General features: G+C 32.6%; 3 protein-coding genes across 4 annotated transcripts; all 3 read left to right on the top strand.

Annotated features, from left to right (window-relative positions):
- The first annotated feature begins 2,474 nt into the window (after positions 1-2,474).
- EB1C (end binding protein 1C) lies at positions 2,475-4,569 on the top strand. The gene is made up of 6 exons (XM_020374798.3): positions 2,475-2,665; positions 2,760-2,915; positions 3,029-3,135; positions 3,381-3,597; positions 3,884-3,997; positions 4,095-4,569. The coding sequence occupies exons 1-6, from the start codon at positions 2,558-2,560 to the stop codon at positions 4,371-4,373; spliced, it is 981 nt and encodes a 326-aa protein (XP_020230387.1). The 5' UTR covers positions 2,475-2,557; the 3' UTR covers positions 4,374-4,569.
- Positions 4,570-5,514: 945 nt separating this feature from the next.
- On the top strand, positions 5,515-6,290 carry LOC109811146 (uncharacterized). Its single transcript, XM_020374799.3, has 2 exons — positions 5,515-5,790; positions 5,864-6,290. The coding sequence occupies exons 1-2, from the start codon at positions 5,770-5,772 to the stop codon at positions 6,068-6,070; spliced, it is 228 nt and encodes a 75-aa protein (XP_020230388.1). The 5' UTR covers positions 5,515-5,769; the 3' UTR covers positions 6,071-6,290.
- A 282-nt stretch (positions 6,291-6,572) lies between these two features.
- LOC109811147 (ADP-ribosylation factor 2) lies at positions 6,573-9,150 on the top strand. 2 transcript variants are annotated; one of them, XM_020374800.3, is made up of 6 exons: positions 6,573-6,722; positions 6,870-7,037; positions 7,687-7,757; positions 8,075-8,194; positions 8,539-8,657; positions 8,791-9,150. In XM_020374800.3, the coding sequence occupies exons 2-6, from the start codon at positions 6,890-6,892 to the stop codon at positions 8,876-8,878; spliced, it is 546 nt and encodes a 181-aa protein (XP_020230389.1). In that variant the 5' UTR covers positions 6,573-6,722; positions 6,870-6,889; the 3' UTR covers positions 8,879-9,150. The 2 variants fall into 2 exon arrangements, with proteins under 2 accessions (XP_020230389.1, XP_020230390.1); XM_020374801.3 differs by having other exon boundaries at positions 6,648-6,789.
- Positions 9,151-10,329: the final 1,179 nt, after the last annotated feature.

The following is a 10,329-nucleotide window of genomic DNA, read 5'->3' as shown; positions in this document are numbered from 1 at the left end:
AGTCGGCGATACCAATCGGCCTACGACCAAGTCGGCGATACCAATCGGCCTACGGCCGAGTCGGCGATATCAATCGGCATACAGCCAAGACGGTCCAACTATAAAAACAAGTAATGAATGAGATAAAAACTTAATTATAAAAATATTTTATGAGATCATTACTATTGACACCCCTATAACTAGTATCTCCATTATGCATTATTGTCATTGTCGCGATCAATATCATTGTTATAATTATTTTCACTACCATCATTACAATTATTGCTATTAACTTTATTATTTTTATAATTATTATTGTTGTCACTATTGTATTATTGTTACTATCACTATTATAACTAACGTCATCATTATTATCATTATTACTGTTGTTATCATCATTGTCATTATTGTTATTATTAATATCACTATCACCACTTTAATGGTGAGGATAATAATGGTAGTGTAACTTTTAAACCCGCTAGGTCTTCGTTTTCTTGGCTATTCATTGCTAAAAGGCATCCTATTGTAGAAGAGTTCATAACAAGGTAAAATTAATTTTGCACAATGAAACGTTGAAGGGTTGCAATTGAAAGACAAAGAAACTAAAGGAAGCAAGCTAAATATATATCGGTTGTAATTATTCTAATAAAATTTAAATAACATTATTACATGATTTTTAAATAATATTAATTACTTTAATTAAAATATTATATCATGCATGAATAAATCATAATTTCCTTAATTTTTTTTTGAAGGGTTAATTATTTTATATTAGAATATATATATATATATACATTTTGTAATCACCTAATTACTATAATTGTGCAATATATATTTTTATGAAAGTTAAAGAATAAAAAAATAAAATATTTCAACAGAAAATAATAATCATAGGGTGACTACGTAACATAACATTTACCTATTCGACGAAACATTTTTTATTATATATATATATATATATATATATATATATATATATGAGGATTCAAACGATATTGATGTAACTTTTACTAAGTGTTACACTGTTCAATAATTTTATATTAACCGTGAATTTTGTAAATTCAACCATTAGATTGAAAATTCATATCACTTTATATGTGTATATCAAATTTTGTTAAAATTGAATAACAACTCGAAGGTAATCAAAGTGTTCATATTTTAGTATATTTTGAAATGAATATATTACGTCAATTTTGTTTTATTAGAATGAAGTATCAAATCATCTTGGATTAATATAAAATTTTGTATATATGATCTAAGAGTAAAGAACTTTCAATCTAATGGTTGAATTTACAAAATTCACAATTAATATAAAGTTATTGAGTGGTGTAACTCTTAGTAAAAATTATACCGGTATCGTTTGAACCCTCTTCATATATATACATATATAAATGAATTATGTCAGTTTATTTTATCTAAAAATGTTTTCTCTTAACAAAAATGAATCAAAGGTTATAATTAATTGTAAATTATTGTGGTGATTAGTAATAGTAAGTATGTTTAATTGTAAATTTTTGCATGGATTAGTAAGAAAAACATGATTTATTTTATATATATTTTAATCAAATAGATACTTTGTCTTTCTTACTCATGAATTTAAAAAAAAAAATATAATCAATTATTGATTTTAATCTGATGCTTGATTTCTTGACTACCAATATTAATTTGTAACGCAATATTTAGGAAAATATTGCACATGTAAAAGCAATTGTAAAAACTAGCAAATATTATTTGTGTGTGCTGCACGGGTTTATAAATTAACGCAAAATACTAAAAATGGAATTAAAAACACTTTTATAAACTTAGTTATATATGTATTTATTTTAGTGAGTTATATGCTCCAAAAAAAAATCAATAAAGAAAAGGATTGGTGAATGCTTCTTAGGTAGAGAGAAAAAAATATGGGATATGAAGTTAATGTAATTAATTACATGTGGCGATTAAAAACGAGAAAAAAAAATTAAAGAACATCATACTATGTAATTAAAAATAAAATGACTAAAATTCAGAATCCTTTTGATAAAACAGTACAAGAAAAAATCATAAATTTATAAAAGTGTTTCCAAATAAATGTTAACTAATGCTTTGAAATGTTGATTAAAATCATTTAAATAATTTTCCTCACGTTAATGGTAATTAAATGATTTTTATCGCGATAAAAAACTATATTAATTAAAAATATAAAAGTTATTCATTTATTTAATCATAATATCCTCATTTTTAATTAAGGTCTTCCCCAGAATAATGGCTAAATAATTTATTTATGGTTGAATGTCTTCTTATGGCAGATATAAAAGTCCAGTTTAAATTTAGATTTGCAAAGCCCACTACGCAACTTGAATGCCCCAGGCCCAGCCCAAAGAGTTCGGACTGCATCCCGCTTTGCCGAACGTTGCGACGAATGGCGACTAAGACAACTTTGACACGTTAATCATCCACAAGGGATTTTGAATTTGAAATACTCCCGCTCCCGTCTCCATATATATGCGAACCCTTTTTTCTTTGCGAGAGAGCCGTTATAAGAGAACAAAACAGAACAGAGAATCCAGAAAGAAAGAAGAAGAAGAGGAAACTAGAAATGGCCACCAACATCGGGATCATGGATGCGGCCTACTTCGTCGGCAGATCTGAGATTCTTTCATGGATCAACTCAACTCTTCAACTCAGTCTCTCCAAAGTCGAAGAGGTTTGATTTCGATTTCTCCATCAGCTTTGTTTAGGATTTGATCGATGATTATTTACTCATTAGATCTCTTTCGGTTGGATCGTTAAACTTTCAGGCTTGTTCCGGTGCGGTTCACTGCCAGCTTCTTGATGCCGCTCATCCAGGGATCGTGCCTATGCACAAAGTCAATTTCGACGCAAAGAACGAGTACGAGATGATTCAGAACTACAAGGTCCTTCAAGATGTCTTCAACAAACTCAAAATCACCAAGGTAACTAACACGCTCTCTATCTCTCTTTCTCGTCATCTAATTTTGTCTGTTTTTAATTCAACTTTGGATAGTCGCAATTCAATCAGTGAATGATTGTTCGTTGTGTTTCTCAGCACATCGAGGTCAGCAAGCTCGTGAAAGGAAGGCCACTGGATAACCTGGAGTTCATGCAATGGATGAAAAGATACTGCGATTCCGTCAATTCAGGACTTCAGCACAGGTAATTTAAACCCTAACATAATATTCATGCGCATATATTTGTCGGATCCCTATTTGTTTTAATTTCTCTCGTTGAAAATTAGGGTTTACGATTGAAATTCAACTGTCTTCAGGAAATTCTTGTGACCTTTGCATTCTGCCCTCTGTAGTGTAAATTTATGTTTTGGTGTTGGTGATAAAATTTATTTGAATTAAAATATCGGATGCTGAATGTTTCGAAATGGCTACGTGTGGTTATTGTTTCAGTTATAATCCTATGGAGAGGAGAGAGGTTTGCAAGGGAGGAAGAGAAACCAGCAAGAAAGCTGTAAACTCTCAATCCTCAACCAAGGGTTCTGCTGCACAGAGACCTCAGTCTTCTCATAATGCTCGAAGAAATGAGGTTTCTAATGCAAACCCTACAAATCACGCTGCAAAGGTTACCAAACCTTCTGCTGGTGGAGGCCCTGTGTATGAAGAAAAGGTATTTTTGTTTTTATGTCAAAAATTATCAAATGGTTATGAAAGTATGTCGTTCTTATGTTGGATTTGTAACAGAAAATCTAAAATATAAACTGGAAGCATTTTGTATAATACTTGCTGAAATTAATTTGAATTTTTCATATAGAAAGAGGTGATACAACTTCCTTTATATAGGAGAGTGAAAAATGAAAAATGTGTTCAATGTGGGACTAAGCTACTAAGCTATGTGAAAATGAGCTTGGGCTAAACCAATGTGGGACTAAGTTTTCTCTAATAATTTGATGCAGATAACAGAGTTGAAGTTATCCATTGATAGCCTTGAGAAGGAACGGGATTTCTACTTTGCGAAACTGAGAGATATTGAGATACTGTGCCAGACTCCTGAGATAGAACACTCACTGGTACTGTGTTTTCGTGCTTTTTTATTTGGTTATTGAAACTCAAACCCTATAAATGGTATTAGTTAATGATCATATGTGATTGTTGTCTATGATTTAGATTGTTGGGGCGATACAGAAGATATTATATGCTACAGATGACGATGGAACGGCTGTGGCTGAAGCTCAAGCTATGATTTCTGTTGGTCACAAGGAAATTGAGGGATTGAGCCCCATTGCTGAGGTTTCGGAGGAGAAATGCAGTTCAGAAACTCATAAGAGGAAGAATATTGCGAATATTGATTTTGATGTTGCTGGCATCGCAAATTTGTCTCCCAGACAGAGGCTTTCTGATGTTTCAGATGTTCACTGTAGCGAGTCACCTCTTATGACTTGTTAAGGAGGGATGTGTCACCTTATGTTGTTAATTAAATTAGCAACTTGTTAAATTGTTTTGGTCACAGTAATTCCTGTTTCATGTTTGAATTGACAGGGATAATATAATGATTAGGGGTTCTTCTAGGGAGACAATTCTGTTATCAACTTATCGTTTATGAATATGATATATCAGCCCAGAGAAATGTGTTCATGATTTAGATATCTTTTGCTTTATAGAGTTTGCAGCTGTCTCAAGTCTCAATTTTTATTTTTTTTTCTGAATCCAGTTTTCAGTAATTTCTGGCTTGTGTGCCTTGATTAGCACTATTTCGTTTTTTCAGGATTCTTTTATTTGTGTTGACCAAACCATTTATAGTATGGGACAACAATCAACTTAGGTTGCCAGAAGTAACGAAAGACAAACCTTGAATCAAGTAATTAAGGTTTGAATTCTGTTTTTTACAAATATAAAAAGTTTAAGCTAAGAGATATCTATTTACTCAGAGTCCGTCAAGTCTCCAAAAAAAATTAATTCCTCGTGTGTTGATAGAGAATATTCCTCGGAAATGGAAAAAAAAAATTTATAATGCAGGAGAACTTTTACATATCAGAATTTGTAATTAACTACTGAAATATAAGCGTGATTTGAGGATGATAAAACATGACCCACAAATTCAGTGACAGAGCTATATACGTTCGAGTGTGGAAATGTACCTCATGACTTTCATAATATACAAGTAAATTATGAGAAATACTTGCCATACATATAATTTCTTTTCCATCTCATTATTTCTTTCTTGTATTTTATCTTTTCTTTCTAACACTCACACTCACTTTATTACATCACTACTCAATGATAATAAGATATGTAATTTATTTAATTAGATAGTATACTAAAATTGATCCCACTATTTTTATTTTTATATGTTATTGTTATTGTTATTATTATTATTATTATTATTAATTTTCATCTTCATTTTTTAAAATATACTGACCCATTGACTCAGGGTTGGTTCTGGATGTGCCGCTGTACAAATCTGTCTTATTGGAGGTATTTGGATGTAAATAGACTTGGAAAACAACGCTATCAATGTCAATGACCAAACAAATGAATGGTTATCGATTATCATTAGACATTCGAAAATATTATTGGTAAATTGGTTAATCCAAGAAACGAATGGGAGGGCATGCGATGCGGTGAAATGTGAGGTGTGTTGTTGTAGAGGTCCCTTTTTCCTCTGCCTTCTTTTTCGTCATTCCTACCTTGTTTTGCTAATAACCCTCGACTCTCCTTAAAAACGTAAAATTTATGTTAGTCCGGAGAGAAGGTAAAACTAGAAAGAGCTTGATAATACTGTTTAAATTCGACTACAAATCACCTTGTGGGAAGTGATCTTATTTTAATTTACTTGGGTAACATGAATGAACAACTTCAGCAGGTAGTGTAACTCCACTCATTCTTTTCCCTGTATTTTTCATTTCTCGTGAATAATGTATGAATTATTGTGTCAGAATGAAACTGTGAATGCACAAAATCACATGGAAAAAAAGGTGGAAACTGTGGATCATCGATCTTCAGCAGGACAAGGCCAAGAAGAGAGGAACGTGCAGGTGATTCACCAGCCACATCCGAAGACAAGCGGTGGCGTTCTTTCAGGTGCTGCTGCTGCTGTGGCATCCACTCTACAGTCTGCCAAGGATGCCATATCCAAAAAATAATGTATTCTGTAATGTCCTTTGATCAATTTGTTTAGCAAAGGACAGCTTTCGTAGTGTCTGAATTTATTCTTATGTATCTATGTTAGTTGTCCTATAAGCACAAAGACATGGACAAACTAGGGTCAATGATGTATTCAAATATCGAATTGATCCCATATTTTCTTGTTTTACTATTGTATTAGAAAAGGCTAATTCATCAAATTCCATTTTTTCATCTTCAGTAACTTCACCATAAAATATCCACATTAAAAGAATAAGTTTTAAATGGCTCTTCATATATGATTGCTTTGGTTTGACGCTATTGTAACTTCTGTAGTACCGTGCCATACGAATCTCATATATGGGGCAAGAAAATTCGTATCACATTATCACTTTTGCAAAGAGGGGTGTAAAACAATCATAATTCCCTTTTTTATTACCTGGTTTCAAATGGTATGACCATCACTAATTGACAAATGGCATCAAAACAAAGCTACCACTACCCTTTATTCTTTCAGCAATCTGCATGCGAATCCTATTCTCATTTTCTATTAGTGCAGTATCGATTCCTGGTGCTATTTTCTGGTCACACGTTTATATAGTACACCAACAACTGATTAATTTTTAACTTTAAGCTTTCCCTGCTTCTCCACAAAAACTACATTTTTTTCAGGTAATCATACCTTCCTCTTCTTTCATCACAGTTTGCAAAAAACAAAAGAACGAAAAAGAATTTAAAGGTTTTTCTTTTTGCTATGAAAAGAATTAAGTTAATTTTGTTTTCATTTTCCTCAGTTTTATTAAAAGGTTGTTTTTTCAGCTAAAATTTTGGAGGCAACGATGGGTTTGTCGGTGTCACGGCTAGTGAGACTGTTTTATGCGAAGAAAGAAATTAGGATTTTGATGGTGGGTCTTGATGCAGCTGGGAAAACAACGATACTGTACAAGCTGAAACTCGGAGAAATCGTTACTACAATACCCACAATAGGTTCCAACTAGACCACATCACTTTTTTCATTTGTTAATTCTTTAAACAAACGTTTATAAGCTGTTCCTAATTCTGTCGGCATTAAATATATTAAAATTTGGAAGTTCTGCTTGGTGCTAGCTGAATTCGTACTAGTTAAATTATCATTTCTAACATCTAATATAATATATGCAATCTTCTTCCATGCGTCGGATTAGGACTCCAATCTAGTACTTGTACTGCACGAAGGCTAAGCAATGGGCTGGTAGACAGGTTTTGTTCAACTCTGTTAATGGGCAGAATTAAAAATTAGTTAGTAATCATATGATCTAATAATCTACATATTTTAAGGTAATTATCAAAAGTTTCTTAGTGGTACGTGTTATCAAATTAAAGAATTTAATTTTTATATATTGTTAATGTAAAAAATTGTACTTATCAACTATTTTTTTTTGGGTAGACAAGAAAAACTTATCATCTAATACGAGATTATTCTTTGCATGACTTTTACAATAGTTATTATAAAAGTTACTAAATTTATCATATAATCATTTATGATTAGATGATTTTTTTTTTGAAAGCTTAGATGATATTATAATAGTGTAAATGTATAAGTTATTTACTCCAAATGAAAATGATTGAAATTTGGTATATATCTTGGATGGATTAGGGTTCAATGTGGAGACTGTTGAGTATAGAAATGCCAGCTTCACCGTCTGGGATGTGGGAGGGCAGGACAAGGTATTCGTGATTTTTGGTCTCATCTTAATTTATTAGGGATGAAGCTTTGAGTGTCTTTTTGTTAAATGTTTGAGCTCATTCGTTTTCTAAATAAATAAAACAATTTATTAGATGAAAAGAAACAAAGCATGAGCACAAGGTGTGCAAAAGCTAAGCTGTGCATAGTTTGAGACAAAGACGTTTGAGTTCCATTTGAAATCCGGTGCTTATAGATTTATTTGCTAGAATATTTTATTATTAGGTTCATTAGTATATGATAGATTCCTTGCACGTTACTCAAACTACTCTAATAAGATTATTTGTCAATTTCTATGTAGATTCGACCATTGTGGAGACACTACTTTCAGAATACACAAGGACTTATCTTTGTGGTAGATAGTAACGATAGAGAAAGAATTTTAGAAGCCAGAGATGAGTTGCATAGAATGCTGAGTGAGGTCAGTAATTTTCATATTTTAATAAGGTTTAATTTATCATTTAGTTCGCATCGAATCAACTTTTAGTTTTAGTTCTTATCTATTCCTAAAAGTTTACAACTCAATCTCTATATAAATATATTTTTTTTTTTTAATGTTTTAGTCTTTACGACTCCATACAGAATAAAACAAAAAAGTTACCCTAATATGGACCACGTGATGAATTAAATATTTTACATAGACTTTTAAATCATAGTTAAATTTCTATCTAAAGTGAACTCCAAATTCAGAAAAATTCAAGCTTTGGCTTTGGACATAAAAGTAAAATAAAGTTGCAATCATCTTGATAATGATGAGCATTGCAGGATGAACTTCGTGATGCTACAATACTGGTGTTTGCCAATAAGCAAGACCTTCCAAATGCTTTAAGTGTGGCAGAAATTACAGATAAACTTGGTTTACATTCACTTCGCCTGCGTCGCTGGTATGTCACATTAAATTCCAATAAGTCATTATTCGAAACTCTAAGGCATATATTGATTAAAAATTAAAACTTATATATCATGCAATGTGAGAATAATGTGTAACTTATTCTAGCTAATTTTTGGTTGATGAAGGTACATCCAGCCAACATGTGCCACATCCGGGCAAGGACTCTATGAAGGGCTAGATTGGTTATCCAGTAACATATCTAACAAAGCATGATGAACCAAGCTCTGCATGCATTTCTCATCTTCTTCGATATGAATGCCGAGACTATTATAATATGTATAATATCTTGTTTGTTTATAGGCATAAATATATATGATGTTATCTGTTATTTGAACTCTGAATGAAGTACCTATAAATCAAGCACTACGATAAATGTAACCGTGCGAGGCATGTAAGAACATAAATTCTGAGTACTATGCTTTGTACACCCCACTGAAGTATTAAAGAATATCAATATCATTTGTATAGAGTAGCAGATGTAGAAATGATTATGGTCCACCTACATTCCCCAATGAAACTAGCTTGAAAATGATTGATGTGTCTCTTCAACTAGTTTTAATGTAGTCTTAATCTTTTTCTATATAAATCTTTACATTCAAAAGAAATCTATAAATGGTGGAAGAAAATAAATAAAAGATGTATGATTTCAAGTGAAGATAAACAAAAAGGTGAAAAACTTGTTTAAAGGAAAAAAATTTTGATAAAAATTTATAAGGAAAGGTTTTTTTCGAAGAGAGAAATTGAACTTTTGAAAGAGAAATATGAATTTTATTACTCAAAAAACTCAAAAGTATGCACATGGAGGAAAAATGTATCTATAGAGTTTGGTTAGCTTATGGTGTAAGTTATACTAACATTGATTAAGTATAACTAGGAATAGTTAACTTGTACTAAAGATAACCAACTTTAGTTACATATTTGGTATGAGTAGAAAAGTCATGTGGTTTGTTGGAGTATTGAATTAATGCATGATGAGACATCTTGTCCCCTCCATGAAAGTGATGGCCAACTTACTTGTCCTAAGCAATAGGCCTGGGCAAAAACTTCCGGCCGATCCGAAACCGGCCAAACCGACGATCAGATCGGGTGAAGCGGATTAATTCTCAGGTATTTCAGATTTTTTCTGAAGCAAATTTCGGGTTCAAACGGATTTTAACGGTCGGATTCGGTGTTAGAATTTTCTCATCCGATGCACCCGAATCCGACCGTTCGTCTTCACCGTTTATTTTCTCCGTCTCTTTTACTTCGTCTTCTTTCTTCTTCTTCTTCACTCCGTGTTCTTTCCTCTTCTTCACTCCGTCTTCTTTCTTCTGCTTCTTTCTTCTTCTTCACATTGTCTTCTTTCTTCTTCTTCTTCACTCCGTAAACATCCTCTTTTCTTCAACTTATTCCTGCCATGGCTACCGCCGCTGAGAAGCTCCCTGTTCTGGTTGATGAAGGTGGTGATGTGGAGATCTGAAACTCCGTGATTTCCCCCAAATGAAGCAGTAACAGAGACCGGCAAAGAGTGACGAAGGATGGTGGCACGAGACGCTAGAGGAAGCTTCTCAAACCGATGAATCCATCCGATGAACCCGTAACCCGCACGGATTGAACCCGCTAAAACCCGAGTTCTTCGTCGGTCGGAAATGGCTCCTGATTTTTCTTAATCGGTTTCGGATGAT

Source organism: Cajanus cajan, chromosome 11 (genome assembly GCF_000230855.2).
Source record: "Cajanus cajan strain Asha chromosome 11, NIPB_CcT2T_4, whole genome shotgun sequence".
NCBI lineage: Eukaryota > Viridiplantae > Streptophyta > Magnoliopsida > Fabales > Fabaceae > Cajanus > Cajanus cajan.
Note: the sequence above shows the minus strand (reverse complement) of the source record. Positions and strands in the feature narration are given on the sequence as shown.